The sequence below is a fragment of the Hydra viridissima genome, unplaced genomic scaffold (genome assembly GCF_058129835.1).
Source record: "Hydra viridissima isolate aposymbiotic clone 2 unplaced genomic scaffold, HvirCarnegie_v1 scaffold_2, whole genome shotgun sequence".
Taxonomy (NCBI): Eukaryota; Metazoa; Cnidaria; class Hydrozoa; order Anthoathecata; family Hydridae; genus Hydra; species Hydra viridissima.
Genome location: NW_028324301.1, coordinates 15416260 through 15440393, shown reverse-complemented (window position 1 = coordinate 15440393; position 24134 = coordinate 15416260). Strand labels below are relative to the sequence as shown.

General features: G+C 29.5%; 2 protein-coding genes across 5 annotated transcripts in view; one reads left to right on the top strand and one right to left on the bottom strand.

Moving 5' to 3' along the window:
- Nucleotides 1-24134, bottom strand: part of LOC145186566 (uncharacterized) — a 337374-nt gene that overhangs the window by 176288 nt on the left and 136952 nt on the right. The gene's annotated exons all lie outside the window — the stretch shown is intronic.
- The window catches only part of LOC149892192 (uncharacterized), a 44395-nt gene that overhangs the window by 17080 nt on the left and 3181 nt on the right, over nt 1-24134 (top strand). For 3 of the 4 annotated variants that reach the window (XM_090077440.1, XM_090077439.1, XM_090077441.1), the window contains 4 exons: nt 7901-8029; nt 12818-12884; nt 14298-14460; nt 19243-19465. In XM_090077440.1, coding sequence (XP_089933566.1) covers nt 7901-8029; nt 12818-12884; nt 14298-14460; nt 19243-19465 — 582 coding nt within the window. Of the gene's footprint in view, nt 1-7900; nt 8030-10530; nt 10601-12817; nt 12885-14297; nt 14461-19242; nt 19466-24134 lie in introns of those variants that run through there. The other variant, XM_090077442.1, reaches the window with a different exon arrangement.

Here is a 24134-nt window from a genome sequence, read left to right as displayed (position 1 = left end):
GTTGAGTTTTTAACACTAATAAAGGTCATTAACCAATAAGTGCTGAGCTGCAATTACGCTATTAGAAAATTCTCTTGCTCAAATAGCGCAATAACGAAGTTTTATTGTGGTAATTTATCTTTAAATATATTTGGATTTACAGAGATATACTTAATTTATTGCAAAATGTCTGAATACAATGATCTTATCAAAAGAAAACCATATGGATCAGAATATAGAAAACGGAAGGCATTAAAAGAAAAAGAATTTCAAAAAACTAAAAAGTTTATGAATATAGAGAAATATATCACTACGAAAAATCAAGACCTGAATGTGAAATCTACATCTGGAATAGCAACGAATACATCAGTAGATCAGATATTGAAGATATTGTGGACAAAGTTTCTCTAAGTGATGAGATAAGTTGTGCTGAAACTACGATATCTATTTGCGATGGAGATGTGCAACTAACTCCGTTGGTGATGTGCATACAAATTCCAGATGACTTAAGCACTGTTTTCATGAATATATCGGATCCAGCCATATGGCCACTCATTCGAAATAGCAAAGTTATTAATCATATATTATCTAACTGCCAAATACAAACTCACATTGATAATTTTCCAAAGAATGATACAGGCCAGCATTTCTCTAATTATCATTTCACAAAAAAACTTGCAAACAACGAAACAATTCTGCGTCGTTGGTTAATATATTCCGTCTCTAAAGATCGAGTTTACTGTTTTTATTGCCGGCTATTTGATAGTAAATCAACGTTGCGTTTAGTATCTGAAGGATATAGCAACTGGAAACACTTGTCAGCAATGTTAAAAATTCATGAAAATAGCACTTCTCATAAGAAGTTTTACCTTTCATGGTTCGACATTGACCTATGATTAAAAACAGAGAAAACAGACTTCCAAGAGCAACAATTGACTAGAAACAAGGAAAACAGATTGCCAAGAACAACAATTGATCAGAAAAGAAACAACAAGATGGAATAATGTTTTGTCTAGATTGATGCATATCACACTTTATTTAGCTGAAAACAATATGGCGTTCAGAGGTACCTCCGACAAACTATATACGCCTAATAATGGAAAGTTCTTGGGCGTAGTACAACCTTTAGTCAAATTTGATCCAGTTATGCAGGAGCACTTGCAGTTAGCTACGAAGGGTGATGTTTCAGACCACTACAGCGGAAAAGATATACAAAACAAATTAATAGAGCTGATAGGTACAAAAGTGAAGTCAGAAATTAAATCGCGCGCAAAGATATCAAAATATTATTCCATTATAGCTGACTGTACTCAGGACATTACTCATTTAGAGCAACTTTCACTGACAATACAATTTGTTGATTTATCATCAAATGACGATAAAATATCAGTGAAAGAACATTTCATAGAACTTTTGTCTGTCAATGAGTCGACTAGTGAAAGACTCACTAAAGTTGTTATAGATGTTTTAAATAAATACAGACTGGAATTGAACAATTTTAGGGGTCAGGGTTATGACAACAGAGCGAAAATGAAAGGGAAATATATTGGGGTTCAAAGGAGAATTTTGGAAATAAATCCCTTAGCTGTTGATGTACCGTGTGTCTGTCATAGCTACAATCTCGTACTATGTGATGCCGCTAAGTCTTCTCTAAAGTCAGTCACTTTATTTGGGGTACTTTAGAGGTTGTTTACATTGTTTTCAGCTTCTGTTCATTGTTGGAAAATTCTAACCGATCACTTGGGAATATATACCATTAAAAAGCTAAATGACAAAAACGTTGCGAAGCAAGAATAAGCAGTTATGTTAATAAAAATATTTCTCCCTTTCTTCGTTCTCTGACTTTAATAATCCATTTTTTGTTTTATGTATGGGCGGGCGGTGAAAGATGAAGAAAAACATTTAATTGGGTTATAATAAAAGTTAGCAAGTCATCTGCGGTTAATTAAAGTTAGCAAGTCATCAACTAATATAAAGGTTATCAAAAAAAAAAAAAAATACCTTTGAAGTTTCTCATACTTTTTTTCCTACTCCAAGTCAATGTGTTTTTCAAATGTGTTATTCAAATGTGTTTTTCCTGACTCCTTTGTACCATTCAGATGTCCTTTACAACTTAAACATGTCTGCCTTACATTTAACTAACTGTAACCTAACATCAAATATTTCTCTTGTATCTTTTAAAATTTTCTTTTATTCTTTCTTCGTTTGTGAATTAGCATCTTTTCATTATTGTTTTCTACTGTGTAAAATAATAGCAATTGAATTTGTGAGATTAAATATAATCTCACAAATTCAATTGCTAATCTTTAATAAAATTTAAATCTTGTTTATATTTTGACTTACATAAAGCTTCTTTTTAGTATTTATAAAATCTACAAGCTAATTTTTTTTGTATGCATTGGTTATTATTATCTTCATTTTTCTTTTTCATGTTCATGGTAATTTTATCATTTAACATAATTTTTTTTTCAGAAAATATTTAAAATCATTAACTTAGAATGTTAAGATGTTCAATTTACACCTTCATTTTATTACTATAATTATTAGTAATCTCATTTGCAAATTTAACTCTTACTTTTATGGTTTATTAAACTTTTTTTACGGATGTTGATATTTTGTTTTAACATTATTTTGAAACTTGCTTGCACATAATTTGCATGTGCATTGAGGGAGGTAAAAAAAGTTAAAAGCATTTCGAACCTCCTTCAATGAGATCTTCAGTTCAAACCATGAGATTAAAGCATAAAGTTTGGATCAAATAGATATCTGAATTTTACGTAATTGTTTTTAAAATCATGTATGTGAGAAAACTGCTTAGAGATGGTCGCCTTGATGCTATCAATATTGTAATGCTGACAGCTACTGGCTCTGACCTCATTGTATGCCCAAATTGAGAAATCTGAGGGGTTTCAGATATATTTAAGCTTAATATTAGTAGCCTAAGACAGCCAACTTGGCAGAATGGAACAAGAAATTATCTTCGACAAATAAACTATTTAGCTGTTCCTATGTGATTGAAGTAATGTCTGAAATCTTGAAGAACAATTCCAAGAAGTTATATGCATATAGCATAAAAATATCCTTAATAAAAGAGCTGAATATATTTACACTTTTATGTTAAACTTGCAATATACAACTATTGCAGTATACACACAGCTATAGTAAGTAAAGCCAATTAATGGGATTCAAAACTATAGACAAATCCAATATTTTTATGATGTAATGTGTAAAAATAATATATTGTTTCCTCAGCTGATGATAATTACTAAATGTTAGAACTTCCCAGTTTTTTAACATTTATTTTAACATGAGTTATTTTGCCTGCTCTAGATTTAAAATTTAAAAAAAGTTGATTTGCATTGTGGAATTGAACAAAAAGTTCCAAATGAAGAAATAGAGCTAATTGCTGTATTCCATTATATGAAAATGTATTTTCTGATTTTTAAGGAAAAAAGACAATCAATAAATTAAAACTCCCATGGAGACTGTTTATTTAAATAAGTAATAACAATTTTTTATCAATTTACAAAAATATTTGCTTATGGATACAACTTTAGCATGCAAACTTCATTTTAAAATTGAAGATATTGAACATTCAACAAATATTGGCACAAGAACTTTAATGAAAGAAAGCATTTCCAACTATTTAAAAATTTAAAAATTGAAATTCAATAAAAATATTTAGATTAATTATATTAATATAAAAACAACAATTAACCCTGGAATTAATTTTAGCTGTTCAGCAAATGTGAATGATTGAGTTGACTCCAGTGGAGAATACTGTTTAGTTTAAAAAAAAAAAAGTACAATGCCATTTAAAAGCGTGTTTTAAACTGCTGTAATCAGCTCTGTAATTCAGTTTTAAAGAATATAAAATTTATTCAAACATATCGAATTAAACATGAAGTATTTTTAAATTTTGCTTGTTTATTTTCTGAAAAACATTAAGTCTCCTTTTTTTTAGTATTTATGAACATCTATTTTTTCTTCCAGTAAAATTACCAGCTTCTACAAAACTAAAAAACTTAAAAAGTTGTTTGTCTTTAATTAAAAATAAAAAATATGACAATCTTTTTTTTGACAATTTTTAGCTTCTGAACAGAAACTTACTGTTTGAGTTTGAAATTACAGTTTAAAGTTTTTATGGTAGTATGAGAGCGGCGTTTTTAATATATAGTAGTTTTTTAAGTGGTGTTTGTGGTATGAAGCTGTAGTGAGAAATAGGAGGTATAGGGTTATGTGGAAGGTACATGGAGGTTGAGGTCAAGGTTGAGGGTCTGGGAACTACGCGATTAGGAAAGGACAAAGTTAAAGTATAGTTTGGTTAGGAAAGGGAAAGATTTACATCGTTAAAGGGTCAATGTTGTATTTACCGTACTCAGAATATTCTATTACACAATATATCGCAATAAACGTTTTATTGGTGTATTAGTATATAAGTGGTTAGCACTCTTTTATTTATAGAGTTTATAAAATGCAAATAACATTCTCTTACTTTACTTGTAGTGTTCACTACTGTTTTATCAATTACTTCTCTTTTTATTCTTCCATTTACGTTAATCAATATTTCTTAGGACTTTTGTTTAATTCTTACCTTTTCTATTTATTGAAAATTCCTTCTTTTTTTTCTCTTTTGTTCACTTTAAAAACTTTTTTTTTTTTTCATCCAAAGACTCTTTTCTTTAAATTACTCTTCTTTTTCTTCCCTTTAAAACTTTATATTTACCCCTCTGTTTCCTCTCCATCTTCTCTCCGTCTCCTACATCTCTACCATCCATCATGCATTTTGAATTTTTTTTTTTAGTTTCTGCTTGTTTTTTGTTGCGATACTTATGCATCATTTATTTTTGTAGCAGGTTCATGAATCTCCGTATTTATGTCTTTTCGCAGTTGTTTTAACTTTTCTTCTTTACGTTTTATCGTTTATTTACATATTATGTAAGTTAATGAGTCATTGTGTCAACACCCTTTCCCAGTCGCTGTTTAAAACTTTTCTCCTTTTGCTTTATCATTTATTCATATGAATGTTTGATGAGTTATCTTGTGTACGTAAGTTAATGGAACTCATTCCAAGTTTTATATTAACTCCAAATGGTTAGAAATTTACTAAGATTGAGGACTAAGAAATTTACTAAGAACTACATTGCGTGCTTTAATCCCATTAACCTCAAGAGTCACCGCTGATACAATGCACTTATGAATCTTCCCTTCAAACATTACCATTTTCGGAGAGTGTAAGCATCTTCATTGATTTTTGGGATGAAATTTTGATTTAAAATTGTTTTTGAACATCCCGCGTTAACCATAGCTGTTGCTACCACTCCATCAACTTTTAAATGATTAGAAGATAATGCGCTAATTCCACCCTTGTCTAGGAGTGACGTGGGGCAGATTCCTCGCTCCTGCATTCAATTCCCTGTAGTAATGTTTGACACTTGCACATGCTTGCCAAGTTCATATTCTTTTGAACTGCAGTTTGAAATTTTCAAAAACTTTCACCCAGAAAGGTTTACCCAGAGCTCTAAAACTGTAGCCAACTAGCCTCGGTCTCCCCAATAAGTTAATGAAAAATTTTATTGTATTTGAAAAGTTAAAAATCATTTAATTTTATATTTTTTTATTGTCATTGAAAAGTTAAAGATCCTTTTAGGGAAAGGTATTTTCTTGTGGATCTGAGAGTATTTCTCTGCCCTGTACAGTGGATTACATGGTTATTACACACTAATGAGTTACCTTACCGCCATCTTATACAGCACCTAGATTAGAAAACAAATCATCCTGCAGAACTCAAAAGTGCTATTGGGAAAATGTTTGAAACTTGTGAGAAGCTATCTGTTGTTTCATTTGAATTTATTGAAGTGAAACTTCCAAATATTAATCCAAAAGAATTAAGTACTGATCAGAAATATCTTTTTGATGCTTGTAAAGTAATTTCAAGAGGTAACATATCATGTGTCTTTGTCACTAAGAGATCATGGAAAGATCTCACATTCACATTGGTTAACAACAACCAACAGAACTTTAAGGCTATATGTATTCACGATAAACCCATCATTAGATCTCAAAATTTTGACCAAGAGTGTTGTTCGAGTATGCTCCGCCAGGTGGTTTGAAATAGAAATGAAACCAACTTGTATGTATATATCAAATCATTTCCATGGAATGATAAAAAAATCTTGTTACTTATCCAACATATTTAAGAATATTGTAAATCCAGTATCACAAAGAAATGCCTATTTCTGTCACCCTGAAAATACTTTGTTAGCTATGTTGTGGATAAAAGAATGCATGTTAGAGAATTAGGTTTATGGCAAGTTATCGGATGTTGGGAATTCTATGATAATCAGATGTCTAATCAACAGTTTAAAGTGTCCAATCTGAATTTAAATACTGGAGATTATGTAGACATGATTAGTTGGGAAAATGTTAATGTCAATGAGCTTCCTTTAACAAGGCAGATCTTAATTGATAATTTAAAAAAATTGATTTCTTACATTTCTAATACAAATGATATTGTAAAGAAACCTTGCCACATTCAAGCAGTTAAATGATGCATAAAGATATTATCAAATACTTCTACATTAGTTTAGGGGCATAAAACAAGAGATGGAGTCATTCGAGCTAAGCTGACATCTCAGTGTTACTTAGCAAGGTTTGAAACTAAGAAACACTTCATAAATTCATTGAAACAAATATAAATTCTGCCTAAAAGATTTTTAAACGAATTATTGGTTTTTCTTTGTAACCTTCTCTTTTACGCTTTACCTCTCGAGTTCCACATTTGTGTGGTTTGGTGATTTCCATAATGCCATTTTCTTATTTAAATTGGACATTATGGAAGAGTTGGAACAACTTTTTAAAACCGGATGTCCTTCATGACATTAACTTGTTTTGTTCAGGTTTTTCCTCAGTTCTTTAGTTTTTTGATAAAAACTTTAACTTTAAGTGAAGTATAAGTTGAGGCCCCATAGAATGTTTATGTAATATATAACTTTTCTACGGCTAAATTACAACAGGTTTACCTATAGTTTTTCTGTTGGCAACCCTGCTAGTGATTTTAAAAATTACTTCATTTATTTTTTTATTGGTTGAAATACAAAATAATATCTTAATAATGAAGTAAAAGTTTTTAAAACCAAACAATTTTTAATTATACTGAATCAATGTTTTTCTGCAGTTAACATCTAATTTTACCATTATCACATTTTTTCAACATTTATTTTGTGTGTTGTTATGAATTTTACATTTAGAAGTCAATTTACTAAGAAATTAAATAGCATCAAAACTAAAAAGAATATGAACATTAAAATGATTTTTTTTTGAAATTTAATCCTATGGAGAAACCTGAAGAGGTCATGAAAACTAGAAGAAAAAAATTATTTTCCTATTCTTTTTAATATGCAACTATCCAAGCCTAAGCCAATCTAAGTTTAAAACTTATTTTTTTTTGCTACGAAAATTGCTCCACCGTATTAAGTATGGTTAATTGTTTAGACTTCATTAGACATAAGACTTCATTAGACATAAGATTGGTCTGATATACTTTACTATCTTTATTCTTGATCAAGATGCATTCAATGAAGTCATTCACAATGTAATGATTTCACATGCAGAGCAAAAGCTCTATCAACAACATAATATCTGTTAACATACCACAAAATCTGCCTAAAGATTATTTCAATCTGAAGATATAAGTGACTTCGAGTGTCAATAAATCCGGTAATTAATTGGATCAAACTTTTTTGGAACTATCTAGATTAAAATTTTATACAAAGACCCATTAAATTGATCTATTACTTTTGTGTAAATAGTATAATATTTAGATCAAAATTGAAATACTGTTTTAGTTTAGGTTCCTCTAGTTTTTTATTCTTTTAAAACATTTTTCTTTTGACTTTTTATACTTTACATTTTTGATCAGATATTGATGAGTGTGCTGATGGATCTTATCTGTGTTTGTGGAATAAAAGTAGTTGCTTTAACACAGAAGGTAGCTATAAATGCTGCAATGAATGCTGGGCATTAAGTTCTGATGGTCAAGGTTGTGTTGGTATGTCGATTTGTAAAATTTTATTCCTCTGTATGTTAATTTGTTAGTGCATGCATATTAGAGGCAATCGTTTGAGGAAATTTTAAAGTTGGAGCAAATATGTTAAAACTTACTAAAAACTTTTTACAGGTTGATTAGATGACTTTTATAACCCCCTCAAGTGCAAGTAAGTTAAAAAACTGCTTTTCAAAAGAAGGAAAACTAGAGATACTTTTTAATGTTTGTAAACTAAAAGGAGAATATTTTTAACTGGTAATTTGTTATATATATATATATATATATATATATATATATATATATATATATATATATATATATATATATATATACACACACACACACACACACACACACACGGTGTGTCCCAAAAATAACCGAAATTTTTGGATATAAAATAAAACACACATTATATCATCATTGAAAGTTATTATTTATTCAAAATAGGCTCCATCAGACTCAATACAACGTTTGGCACGATCAACCAGCGCATGCATAGATTTTTTTATGTCATTTATAGGAATTTTCTTCAGCATCTTAGTTACAGCTGCTTAAATGGCTGGGATATCATCATAAAATGCTCCTTTCATCTTGGTTTTCAGTTTTGGAAATAGAGAATAGTCACATGGTGATAGATCAGACGAATATGGAGGGTGGTTGATGAGAGAAATCCGTTTTTTCATCAAAAATTTGTTCACTTTTTTGGTCTTGTGAGGCGGTGCATTGTTGTGCAATAAAAACAGTTGTTTTCCTGCTGGATATTCAGGTCTAACACAACAAATTCTTTTCCACAAACAATCTAAAACGCCTAAATAGTATTCTCCATTAACAGTTCGACCTTCTGGAACAAATTCCTTGTGGACAATACCTTTCGAATTATAAAATGTAATCAACATTGTCTTAATTCGAGACTTCTGGAAACGCAATTTTTTTGGTTTTGGCTTGCCTTTGGACTTCCATTCAGCAGATTGACGCTTAGTTTCAGGGTCATATTTAAAGCACCATGACTCATCACCAGTTATGATCGAATCAATAAAGTCTGGATCGTTTTCAACAGTTTCAGCAATGTCTTTTGTAATGCTCCACACAAGCAATTTTTTGGTCTTCATTTAATTCATGTCAATCAAAACACGCACATACCTTTCTTTTACCCAAATCTTGAGTTAAAATTCTCCAAATAGTGTTTTTACTTATATTTAATTCCTCAGTCAACATTCTCGTAGTAAAATTTGCATCGATACCAATGATTTCACGGAATTTTTCCACCAATTTAGCACGATTACTAGCTTCTGGACGACCTGGCCTCAGATTGTCATTTAAATCCTCACGACCATTTTTAAATCGTGTAAACCATGTATAAACTTGAGTACAACTCATACAATCATCACCATAAACTTTTTTCATCAATTCGTATGTCTCAGCGATTTTTTTTTCAAGTTTAACACAAAATTTTATATTCGCTCTTTGTTCCATTTTCATTTTGTAACATTAGGACGCGTTTTTCTTTTATTGAAATGGCTGTAACTTTCACATCTGTCATCTGATTTACATGAATGTAGGTGTGTTTGAAAGAGGATGAATCTTTTTTATGCTGCAAATTATCAATGGATGGCGCTGCATGTTATATAATTTAAATATAAAGTTCAGTTATTTGTGGGACACACCGTGTGTGTATACATATATATATACATATATATATATATATATATATATATATATATATATATATATATATATATATATATATATATATATATAATATATATATATATATATATATATATATATATATATATATATATATATATATATATATATATATATATGTATGTATATATGATTTTATAAATGAAATGTTTTCATCTGATTTTATAAATCAGATGTTTTACTTTTGTTGGGGTAAAACAACAAGTATGAGAAAAAATGAAACAAGTTTTTGTTATGCAATAGATTAAGTGAATTAGTCAATTATAATCAAAGTTGCATTTAAAATGCCATTTAGTAATAAGTTAATGTCATTATTTAGTGAACTTTTCAGATTACACTTCAAAAAGTTAAATAGTACATACAATAAATATTTCTTACCTGTTACACAGAAAATCTTGCGCTGTAAACTTTATTTCTCTTGGAATAAGAATGTTTAATTATTCCTTGGCTAATAAATCTACCTTGACTAATATTAATTTAAAAAGATATTTAGAAATATAAAGGAATGCAGAAAGTTCTCAGATCTAGAAAACTTTATTTATATTTATAAATGAAAGTAAACCATTAATCACTGGAAAATATCTTATTTAAAATACGAACTTCTTTAAATTTTGAACTAAATTTTCATAATATATACAAAATTTAAAGTAATGTAAATTATGAATATTCTTAAGAACCTAATAAAGATGATATAGATAAGATACTTTTTAGTTTTGAGTAAAAAGTAATGCAGTAAAATGGTTAAATTATAAACATATCAGGGAAGTTTACTACATTTTTAAATAAGGTTGTTTTAGATTTGTTGAAAAGATTTGAAGAACCAAAATAGGAGGGACAAAAAAAACTCAGATAGAGGCAAATTTTAAGGTTTGTTTTATTATTTTATTAAAATATATTTGGTGTAATATACATTCAATCTATGAATGCATATCCATTATATATACAAACAAATGGCTTGTAGGTTTCTGAAGGTGTAAGGAAGAAGATAGGACCACCAAAAATAGAGGTTTATCTACCTCAGAACTAGAGTTTAGTCTTACTGACACTAGCGCTGAAGTGACGAGCGCATTTCTTGAAGATTATGGAGTTGATATCACAAAATGCAGACCCAGTGCTTCAATTGCTTTAAAGAGCATGAAAAAACTTCAGAAATTGATAAATTAGATATGAGAGCCTTGGAAAAATTCCCTTATCTATATGTAATTCATTTTTATGGCAAGTCTTTACTCAAAATGAATCAGGAAAAAAGACTAAGAATGATAGAATTGCAGTGTCTATGAATATTTAGGGAGAGTGACATCTTTTTAGAGTACGTGTCTTATAATCTTCTTTAGGTGAAAATCTATATCTAGGAATCATGATATAACTAGAAAAATATAATTATAATTCAAAAGTATGAGGACTATGTTTTGATGCAACTCCAAGCAACACTAGTTTTTATAAAGGATCACTTACTAGGCTTGCAAGAGAGGTTGACAAATAGATTCTTCTACTAGCCTGTAGAAATGATATGACTGAACTTAGAATGGTTTACCTATGCGAAACAAGGACTAAAGAGAAAAGCATAAGACCTGATAATCTATAATTTAAATTGTTCAAATATTTTTGAAGACTCTAGATGTGATCGTGAAAAGAACTGTTTTGAAAATAAAATTTTACAAAAAACCGCAATCTTAGGAAAGATAATCTAGAGTCGGATGAGTTAGTCATACAGTTTTATCCTCTTCTGCCAATGTCAAATTAAAATAAACTGCAGCTGTTCACATGCTAGGTTTTTAGGCGTAAGTCTATATTACCTCAAACTTCAACTTTTGTTTAAGCAATTTAAGTTAGCGCAGGAAAACTGTTACAAATGGTCATATTTGAAACTCATCAGTGAAATTTTAGTATGTTTTTAGACAAGGTGGCATCTTCAAGTACATGGCAACAAAACAGCTCCTTGTTCTGATCTAGATGTTAAATTCAGATGAAAGGGCATAAAAAGTTTGCTTAAAACCTGAGGCAGTTGGTACTGTGTTAGCATCTCTTTACAAGCACACAAGTTATCTAGAGTCAACAAATGCTTCCTTTTTTTTAGGAAAAATGTGGTTGTGGAGAAAATAAGTTTATGGAGTAGAAAGCAGCCATTGAAAATTCTTTTTTTTCTTTTCAGATGTCTGACTCAGACTTTTTTTTATATTTAAAACGCTGATCAGAGAAATAGCTTCAGTGTAATCAATATAAAAAAGGCACTAACCCTTGGTCATTTGGTTGATGAACTTTTTCCATCTAATGTTCTCAATAATAGGGTTGGATAATTAGAGGGTGAGAGACTGGTTGTCACTTTGATATCATATCTATTTTTTTCTTGCAACGAACACAGTTTTGCAATTTTAAATCTCACAGTTTTATATTTTGAATGATCATTCTGAAAAAATGTTGAAATGATGCAACAATTTGAGCATAGATATAAAAAAGAAGATGAGAGCAGAACCAATTATTATCTGCAAACAGAGTTAAGTCAACATTCAGTCTTCCTAGTGAATAAAGAAGTAAGATTAGAAATAGAAAGATGTCAGAAAACCTAATGATTCTCAGCTAACTGAAAAAGCAGAAATGGTTGACTAATATTATAAAAAGGGAAATTACTGCTCAATTTAAAAGGATAAATTGTAGTTTATTATGTTGATGGTGTTTCTAAAGACTTTTTAAAATGGTAAAGTTACTATTGAGTTCAGTATGTTAAATTTTTTATTTTCTTTCCAGTATCTGTTGAGCCACATTTACCAGTTAGATTAATTTTGTTATTTAAAAACCTAAAACCATATCTAATTTTCGGAAAGCTTTTAAATACTGGTTTAAAGATTTTCTTTTTTTTTTTTCTAGTAAAAACTTTTTTACCTGAAAAAACTTGATGATAGACCCTTTTCAAATAAAAATACGTAAACTTTTTAAAAATATTTTTTTTTTTTTTTTTATGTACTTGGGTTTTTAAAATTTCCTCAGAACCACTTCCCCTAACATACATGCATACTTGATTAGATTTTGAACATTCAAAAAAAGTTTGTTTTAAGAGAGTATTAAATCCTAAAATACTTCTAATAGAAATCAATGATCATCTTCCATATTGCAAGACTAAATTAGCTATAAACTATGAAGGTTCAATCAATGGGTAAGTAGCTTGTTTTAAAATAACTTTGTAAATGCTTTTCTGTGAATACTAATTATTTTTTATTTATTTTCCAAAGAAAAGATAAAAGCTTTTTAAACGTTATAAATTTAATTGTTTCAACTTTTTTGTTTAAATATACCCTGATGTGTCCTAACAAAGTGCTTTAAGAATGTCCTAATTTAATAAATGCTTTAAGAAAGTCCTAATTTAATAAATGACAAATTTTGTATATATAAAATAAACATTTAGAGAAAAAAAATTAGTTGTTTTATATAACTACATATCTACTACATATCTAGTACATATCTAAATTTCAATTTTTTCAGACTTTTATAGAAATACTGCAACAAGTAATTCAACATCAATTAGAGTGTATACATTAACAATAACAAAAGAAAATTGAGAGTTTGAGTTTTTTCTGTAGGCTGTATGCATGATTGTCATAACCGTAGTAGCTAACTGCACCAGAAATAGCAGTTTAGGTAAATTTTTAGAAAGTGGAAGAATTTAGCTGTAACAAATCACTGAAAACAACGCGCATCAGCCCAACGAACATAAAAATCGTTTAAATATTGAAAGATTCTATGAAGAGCCTAAGTATTCAGATTAGCTAGAGAGAAAACATTTGGCTGATGTAAATAATGCCACTTTCTAAAAATTATAGTAGAGGTTCTGAAATGGTTTGGAGTCATTTTGGTGGCAATAGAGTTGGTTATAGTTAGAAAAGCAGCAGAATGAAAAAGAGAGAGCAATATCAAGATATACTGAAAATCAAATGTATTTATCTGGACTGAAAAACATCTGATTTTCTGGGTTGGACTTCATATTCAAGCAATTATAATGAAACTAAACACACTTTGATAAATTTTTTCCTGAAGACACTAAGTCCAATAAGCTAAACCCATTTAGTTTGTGGAATGAATATGAAAGATGAGTTACGAAAAAGTCTCTTTTCTATAGAACAATTGCAGGGAATGTTGGTATAAAACAATAACAGGCTTAAACAAAAATACTAAATTTTTGAAGCAACCTTCATATAACTTTTTTGAAGATACCTAAATTATTTGAAGAAATTATTGAAAATAAAGATGAAAACTATTATACTTATTTGTAATGTTTGTATGATATCCTTTTACCGCCATAAGTATACCATGAAATTCTCTTAAAAATCAGTAACTCCAAATTAGGTGTTAAGTTCTAAAATTTGTCTTTAATTGCATTAACTAGTTCTGCGCTATATTATTTTGCAAATTTTCTCTAAGTTATTTTGGGTTCCAGCAGTAACTTTTGCATAATGTTGTATATCTTTTAACATCTTTTAATTCCTACATTTATTATATTTCTGATGTAATTTTGATCATTTTTGCAAGGTTTATCCCATAGGCCTTATATTTGTTTTACAAATATTTTTAGAAGTTTATTGCTTTTGACTCTGCAAGTATTTTACACCAATCTTTCAGAACAATATGCTTATAATGTCACTTTTGAATATTTTCTTCCACCTTTTGCGCTACTATCATCAGAAAGTGCTTCTTCGGGATTTGTAGGAAACAAGATAGACAAACAAAAATTCATGGTAAGTTTTAAAAAGATTTTTTAACTTAGTTTGAAATTTGTCTTCTTGGTTTTCTCTCAAACGGAAATGATAACGGAAAACGGAAAAACAACTGATAGGGAAAACTTTTATTTTAAAACTGTGTACCATGGTTCGGAATGACTTTATACAGTTTTTACTTTTTTATCGAATATTTAAGTAGAGAGTGATCCGAAAAGCCACACGAATAACTTATGGTATCATGGCATTAGTCAACTTTAAAAAAAGTAGTAATTTTAAATTTTTTTTTTTTTTTTTCTATTACATCAAATGGTTCGAGGTGACTTTACTCAGTTGTTTTTGATTTTTATGTTAAAACAGAGACATAAACAAAAAGATTTTTTTAATATAAACAGAAGCAGACTAAATGTTCCATTTAAACTAACTTTTAAAGCAAAATGAATGGTCAATAACATTTGGGTATTACATAGATTATATGCTTTCAACATAAGAGCCATTAAGAAATTTGACAGCATGTCAACATATCCCTTTTTTTAGACTTTCAAAATTGTTTGTTTATATGTCTAAAACATGCAAGCAACAAGTTTATACTTTTTTATTTTAGATTAATGAAAAATAAACCAATATCTAAATAAAATATTAAAAAAACTTATGAAGTCACAAATCATAATTCTACATTTTCTTTATTTTAAATTTATTTAGAGCGTGAAAAAGTTGCTTTTTGACCTCTTTGAACTATATCATCATATATATCTAAAAGATCATAATATGTGAAAAATAAGTTTCTGAAGCAAAACTATCAGAGTGTTTTATCCTTTTGTTTTCTCAATAGCTTTGTAAATATAATATATTACAAATATTTTAATATTATGATAATAACGACATGGTAAAATGAATTAAACACTAATTAACATTTTAAGTACATTTTGTAACATTAACATTTTGTATTCTTACTTTTTTTTAATATTTAGAACAATTATCTTACTTGTTTAAATGATATTTTTCAAGGGTTAAAATCTAATTAGACAGATGAACTTGATTAGGAAAGAAGAATTTTTTTTTTGCAATGGTCAATTTGCAATGGTCAAAGGGTCATACAAAATAAAGCAGCAAAACTTAAAGTCAAGTTCGCAATTTTTTGAGGCTTTCACTTTGTTAAAGATGTAATGAAAAGTGTGTCCATGGCAGTAACAAAAGTTTATGTTACAGCTTTATGCATTACCTACCCCATAAAACACATCTTCAACAAATCTGATTTAATGTGGTGTGTCAATGCTACAACAATCTGGATGAGTTTCAGGATAAAAAAACATGTATTTGTCTGCGTTACGGCATTTAGTTCATTAAAAGAGAGCGAGATTGAGGGATATTCAAACCAGTAATTGATACTTTTAGTATCGAGCTGTATAGTCAATTTTGTCAACTTATCTTTATTCACGTATTTCTAATTAATCTTAAGAATTTTTCTGAAAAATCCCATTAGCTTTGGAAAGTAGCCAGGAATTTTTGTGCTGGTATTCAATTTTATTGATTTCATAGCATGTTTTCAGATTAATATCAATTAACATAATTAGAGCATTGTCTTCAAAAGAGGTTCATTCCGTTAAAGAAGAGCATCATCATGAAAAGTTCTGTGTACAAAAATAACTGGAAAGAAAAAAACAGTCCAACAACTAAAAGAAAGAATTAAGTATTGTTTGACCAAAGTTGACCCCATGGTCGTCCAAGAAATGGTAGGATGCACAAAGAGTTTAGTTGACCGTGTCAGAGCAAATGAAGTGATTTATGGAGAATATATATATAAATGGAGAATTAAGTTAATTATTGTATTAAATAAAATAAACAGTTCTCTATAAAATACCTTTTTTAATTTGAAAGCATGTAAAAAAACTGAGAAATATTCTTTAATATTTGTGCGGATTTTTGAGATCAGCCGTTGAGAAACCAAAACTTGATAAAGAAAAGGAAACAAAAGGACAAAATTAATATATATTGATGATTTATTAAAAATAGTTCAGAGATATTGCTTAAACAATCCAAATCAATTAAAGCTTGATATAAACTTGATAAAGTGACGAACAAGTTCAGGAATTTCTAGTAAAACTGAATGAAAAATTCACTGTCAAGTCTGCATCAACATTTGAACCGTAGAATACTGTGCTTCCTTTCTTGAAAAAGCTCACAGTATGTTAATAAACTTATCAAGCTCATTTTCTTGCTTCAAGAGCTAATTTCCCTTGGAACATCACAGGCTCAAAACAATAAGAATATTTGTTTAAATACTGAAAGGAGAATTGCAAGAAATGTTTTTTCTGAACAGTGGTAACCTGTTTATTATTTGCTGTGCGGATTTTCCTAGACCCATGTAACAAAAGCCTGACTTTGATTAAGTGTAAATATTTGTTGAAAAATCAGCTGAAGAAAAAGTGAAAATTATCTGCAGTAGCGCTGTTGAGCAGGGGGAACGTTTGCCACATCTTTATCACTATGATCTGCTAAGAAAATAACTAAAGCAAGATAACACCTCATAAATAAAATTTTGGACAAAATTTAAAAACTAATATTTTAAGAACTAATAAGTTTTATTATTCAATATTTCAACTGTTAATATGTTAGTATACGTAGTTTATAAATATATTAAAATAATTATTTCAAATACCATATTTAGCAATATTATAAAGTTTTTTTGAAAGATGTTTTATTTGAGTAAGAAAGATTTCTTTATTCATCTTTGAATAACAATATCTAATTCTTGATTCAAGTTCTTCCAAATTCTCAGCTCTCCAATTATTCTCTTACACTACCCGTTTTAAATCAACTTAAAAGTTTTCAATTGGTCTTGCTTCTGGAACGTTAGCTGGGGGTTTATCTTTGGGTACAACTTTGATTTTTTAAAATTTTAAAAAATCGATGACCGACTTTGCGTAATGCGATCGAGCTAGATCACATTACGCAAAAGTAATAAGATCTAGCTCGATCGCATTACGCAAAGTCGGTCTTTACTTCCTCTAGTATTAGAATATTATAAAAAAGATTTTTTATAATATTCTGATACTAGAGGAAGTAAAGTTTTTTCTAGTATCTCTTTATAAGTGTACTGGTTGATAGCCTGCTTATTGTGATGAATATAAAGAGGGCATATTCCATGAGGGCTGATGCAACAAGAAACTAAGAGCTTCTCCTCGTACTTTTTACGCAAATTGTATCTTACTTGGTCAGAACATTGAGAAGGGTCAGCGGCATAAAACCTATCATTACCAGCTAATGTGCTATTGTTTAAGGTAAAATAGCTTTCATCATCCATAACAAAATCCAAGTTTTTATAATTTTCGTATAATTTACTACATTCAGGACGCATAGCTTTCTTCTGCTGATGGCTACGATCTGGACAATTTGTTTTTTTGAAAGTTCGAATGTTAGTCATTGTTTTTAATACTTAGGAAATTCGAGTTTGACTACAGTTAAAAACTTGAGCTACTTCTTTTGGGAACACCCTTACTTATTTTCAAAAAATGTAGCAATCTTTGGAATATTTTCTTTAGCTACCTTAGCGATTCGACAACTTCCAACTTTTCTTTTTAGAGATCCATTCTTCAATTTTGCGATTTTATCGTAAGCAGTTGATCTGGGTAAACCCCATTCCATAAACTGCTTAGTAACAAACGCTTTACCTTTTTCTCGATTTTTTGGAAAAAAATTTCCGTAATTTTTTCGAGGTCCTTTACTTTGACCATTTTATTTTCAATATTTAAATAATATTTTTAACTTAATTAAATTAATTTTAAATAGATTATAAAATCCTCTTTCAAATAAGTATAAAGGTTTTTTGCGTGCATGAAATAAATTACATAATAAATGCAATTAAAATTTGTCCGAAATTTTATTTATAGGGTGTTACTTCAGAGCGCAGTTCTCCGATTAGAGAGCTTTCTCTTCTACTGATAGTGCCATCAATGCCATAAGAATTACTCTGGCAGTTGACAAAGTTGAGAAAATCGTTTTTATAAAAGAAAAGATTGGAAAAAACAAAATTAAACTTTAATTGTGTTTTTGAATATATGGAATAGATTTAAAATATGTTCAACAAACGAACTCAAAAATAAGTTTTATTCGAACTGGAAAAAACTGCCCGTACGGTTTGCAGGCTTTAGATCTAATGGACAAAAACTTATCCAAAAACTTTTTCACACCGTGTGTGTTTAATTAAAAACGAATTACATTTTAAAATCCTGCTAACTGTTTCGGTGAGAAAATATTGTGTAACAACAGGTGATGTAATAAAATGGATCATCTGCTGAACAACAGATAAATCATTACTTTCCACAATGTTCAGTCCACCACAAAAATAACCTGCTTATCTGTTGCCTATTAAAAAAGAATTATGTTTAGTAAAAACTACATTTTTTTTCCCTTTTCTTTTTTTACTATTGCTTTTGAAAGTAACTAAATTGAAATGCTTTTACAAGTAAAACTTCTCATACAATTGATAACTCTACAACTTTTTATACGATTGATGACTTACAACTTTACAAATCGCACTAGAATTTTCACTTTTTCTTGTTATGCCTAACACCATGCTCAATAAAGTTAAGCTGTTTGTAGTTGAATTTTGTAATCTTCAATAATTGTTTTGGAAGTTTTAAAGTTTCAATACATTAAGTTTTTAAATATATTGATAAGTGATTTAAAATATTGTTTTCAGTTTGCAGTTGTTAAACATTGCTGTGGATAACTGTTGTTGAATAAATGTTTTTTTTATTCTAAATTCACTAATTAATTTTTAGTTTTTTGTATTTGATGTAGTATGATGGAGTCTTCGCCTTTAACACATCAATCATTCACGGTATTAGCATAACTTTAAATAATTTGCTAAATGCAGAAGTATTTACTCTGGATGTCCCTGTAAAAATTCTGTTTCAAATCGCAAATGGATACTCCTCGACAGTATTTAAAGCTTACAGAAAAGAACTTGAGAACAAAGTTGTTAAAAAACTACTGACTCCGAAAGATCTACTTGCTCTTCCAGGTTTAACTTAATGATGTTGCTCTCTAATCTATTACGATAAAATTAATTTTTGCATATAAAAAATTATTATTAACATTTTTTTTATTAATTTGTTATCAAATATTTGTACGTTGGCGCACCCATACGATGAAGCAACTTAAATAAAAGTAACAATAAAGAAACTTAAAAAAAATTCAGAAGAAGTAAACCTGTTATGACATTAACTTTGACTTACCTTTGACGCATTAATTATACCGAAAACTTAACAGAAGACCGATTGTTTAGTTTTTGGAGTAACTAAAGCACACAAGACAACTCTTGTATGCTGTATTTTAATACTTGTATTGAAAGAGCCTGATAATGGAGTAAGTTTTCTCACTTTTTTCACATTTTTTGGTTGTTAAAGAAGGTGCAAACATCCAGTTCTTAAAGGCATTTGAATTAAAGGGATGTATTCAGGTTTTTAATCGCGTTTGGTGTTTAACATCGTAGCACCCTTATAATATACCTTTTGATTTAAATCTATTGTCATGTGACAAGACATGCTATGTACAATGTGAAGAGATGCGATGTATTTTTTGATATTTTCAATAAGGTTCTTGAAGTGTATTTTGAAAACCACATAAGAATCAAAGTTAATAACTTTTCTGCCTTAGATTTTTTAGTTATTAAAACAAAAGATTTTGTCTTCCTATTGATTAAATAATTCTTTCTCAAATGCAATTCTAACTTTTAGTCTAAGACCGTTCAAATCTCAATTTGTTGTAACACTTCCATTTCTAAAATTTCTAAACAGTTTTGTGGCCGAAATGTTAAAAGGTTTTGGTGCCAATAGCCAACCCAGTTAAAAGTTAAATCCTGATATCAATGAAGTTTTTTGCGTTTAAAAAAAAATTTTGCAATTTCAAGGACTAATTTTAGGATTATAACAACAGGCTCACAATGTTTTGACAGCATTCTATTGAGTGCCACCGTCATAACTTGTATTTTAGCTATCTTATCCCAAAAAGGCTCATGTAGCCAAATTTGTTGCAAATAATGAAGTTTGTATATCTTTTAAATACAACCCTTATCATTAACCAAAAATAGAAAAAGTTGTTTTTAAAAGAACACTCGGTAAGTCTAATTAAAAACTCAATATTTTACAAAAGGTTATAGCTATTCTAGTTCTATTGCATAAATCGCTAAAAATCTATGCATAAATAAATTTTAGAAATCTTTCTTTACAAAATCAAAAAGACTTGATAATAAACTGAAAAAAAAAAACTATAACAATCATTTAAAACTAAAACCACACACAATTTTTAAAGTTAACCACACAAGAGTCAACAAAAAGTGTTGAAATACTATTGGTGCCAAAAAATTGATGTATTTTTGCGCGATCAATCAGTTTTCACCCCTGAATAATTTTTGGATATTGGACTTTGAGCTGACCCGAGAGCGCCACCTATCTAGGGTGAAAGTAGACATAGTCCCACACCCAGGAATGTCAATTTTGAAATCAAGTAATGACGTCCGCGGATGTAAATTGGATTTGAAGTCAAAAATCATACTAAAAAAGGACTAGCAGGTGTAACATACAAAAATGCCTATAAATTTTTTTTGGTAGTTTAGATATTACCCAAAATGGGCATGTATACTACCCATATGTGTGCCAAAATGTGTATAAAATTTCAGGCCAAAATATTGCTTACTTTTGAAATTATGGCAATTCCAGTTTTCAAAAACCTCACTTTTTGCCAATGTCACCATGTAAAGTTACCATCCATTGAGCCACTATCTAAGTTATCCAACAGGCAACACTACACTTTAGCCCTACAGGTTGTGGGCAACAACTTTTGTAACAAAAAGTTTTTTCTAAGACTTAGTGGTAGAGAACTATGTCAAGAAAACTTATCAAGTTAAGGGATTTTCCTTTATTAATATAACTCTTAAATCATAATAAAAAAATGAGTATAGCACCATAGTTGTCCTTTTTTTCAAAAAAGTGCATAAAATAAAAGTTGTAGGGCTTAAAAAATTAGAGGGGGTCATTTTTATACAGTTTCCATTAATTTTGCGTTCCACTTGGAGAAATTTTGACAACCTGTGATGTATTTCTAGTTTGGTAAACAAATCTTACTGTCTTACAAATATATGATTGATTTTTCTAGTCAGCTTGAAAAAAAAGTTAGATTCGGAACTGCTTAGGAATTTTGGACAGTTATTTATGTTCAGTAATCTTATTAAGTAAAATTTCAATCAACTATTGAAATGACTAATGTTATAAAATTTATCTCCATTGTTTTAAATTGCCAACGGCATTTTCAAGATTTACCTAGCTATGATTTTTAACAGAACTTCATGAAAGTAAAAAAGTATTTAAAATGGCTTTAACATCTATTTTAATTCTATAAAAAAAATTTTAGGCATTATTGAAAATTTTGCAAAACCATGAAAATTGAAAAATTGACTTGTGTTCTTAACAAGTTGATCTCTGTTTACACTTTTGTTTTCCTTGAAAATTTTCACATTATTCTCAAAGAACTTATTAAGTAATAAGGTAAGAAACATTTGAAATTTAACAATAAAATGAACAGTGATACTTTCATATTTTTTAGTCAATTTTGTAATGTTGTTTTATATTGAAGGTGACTCCAAGTTGTTGTTCACTAAGACTTGCATTGTTTTGCCGTAAATTCAGTTGTCAAAGTATTTCGCTTAAATCACCGGCAATTTTCAAGATAAAGGTATGAAATTTTGACAACAGTTTATGGGATAATAAAGAAACATATTTTATTTTATAAATTTTTTTGTAGGACTTAGTTTTGGTCCAGTTTTATTACTTCCAATCTTATTGCTCTGTTAAGCACTTAAGTTTAACCCAAATTTGTACACTTCACAATTACTTTAAGTACATTAGTTATCCATATAAATCAAAGATTAGTATATTTAATTGTTTGCATTGTATACTATAAGTAAGTGAAAAAAAACTTTTTCATCAAATAAAAATCCCTTAGGGGCTAACAGAATGTTTAAAAGTTGCACTAAAATATTTATAATTATGCAAAGATTGATAGCTTAGGTATTTCCTTGAAACTTTCTTTTATGTAAAATTAAAAAAAATATTTCTCTCAGCCAATCAAAATGCCGAACCACGCCAGAACTCATGAGGAAAATCAGAAAATTGTTTGCCTGATTTGTCTTAAAAAGTGCTTAAGACAACTGACAGCATTTATGTGGGAGCAAATCAGCAAAATCTATGGAGTCAGTTTTGATAAAGCTGATTCTCACATTCCTCAAGGTAATGTAGGGTTGATTTTAATTGTATGTATATAGGGAAATCAGTTTAATTGTGGTATTGCAATCAAATTAAAAAGCTTGCTTGCTTTTAATTGATTTATTTAAACTGCCTGTTCTCATAAAAACCACAGCTTTACTAGCTAAACCATTGAGGTACAGCAATATTTCTCTGACTTATGAAAATCACTTTTTATGCTTAAAGGTATTTGTGAAGCCTATAGAACAATGATGAGGCGTAAAGGTGAACGGCAAGATATCACTCTTCCCCCTCTGTTTGACTTCACAACTATTTCTGTCAGAACAGAAACACGAGGTCATGTCTGTGATTGCCTCTTGTGTAAAATTGGACGATTACAAATGAATGAAAAGCATCCACTCGATGAGACAAAAGCTGAAGAAAAAAACACTCCTTTGAGATGCAATGATTGCCTTAGTCCAATTGGTAAAGGTTTAGCACACACCTGCAACCAGTTTACCTTTAGAGAGAACCTTAAGGGTTTGGCAGCCCGAGATGCAATGGCTGCCGAACAGATTGCTGCCACTGTAATCACAAACAAGGAAGCCTCACCCCATGGGACTGTTCGTCTTTCTAAGGCTTCTGGAGGTCATGCATTTCCCATTACGCCAGGTAATTAAAAATTTATTACTATATATAGTACAAAGCTCACAACAAGTTATTATTGTTCAAAATTCACCATAATTGATTGTTTTTTTACTTGCAAATATCATCAGAATTTTAGTTTTTGAAGAAACTAAATAGAGGCTTTAGTTTTCAGCAACAAAAACTGTATTTAGAAGTAAGTTATCTAAAATATTCTAATCCTTTAAAAAAAAAGAAATTCCATTTTAAGGCCCATGTGGAGCTTCCTCAAAACCTGCTTCTTCGTTTTTGACTACTCAAGACCTTGTGAATGTTCAACTGAATACTGGATTGTCCAATGTTGGCATCAAGAGATTGGTCAGTACAGTTAACCAAGCATCAGTTGGAAAACTAGTTGAGCCTAACTTTGCATCAAAGTTCCTAGCTGTTAGACAACAGCTCAGTGAGTTCTTCACACACACACAAATCAAGGGGTCAAGTACTAAAGGGGACTCTAGAGATTTTACAGTTGCTCACTGTAAGAGCTTGTCGGATCTTCTCAACAGAGTTCTTACCTCTCGGAATATTTCTTCTGAGCCCCTGGTCAAGCTTGGCATTGATGGAGGCAAGAGGTTTATGAAATTTTGTCTTACGATTGTTGAGAAGAGCTCTGCAGTAAATAAGGAATCTAGAAGTTCACCTGCTAAAAGATCCTTGACGCAGCGAGTTGCTAAAGACACTGGAGTGAAACGTCAGATGCTACTAGCTGTTGTTGAAGAGTTTCCAGAAACATATGAAAGTGTTCACCAAGTATGGGCACTTTTGGTT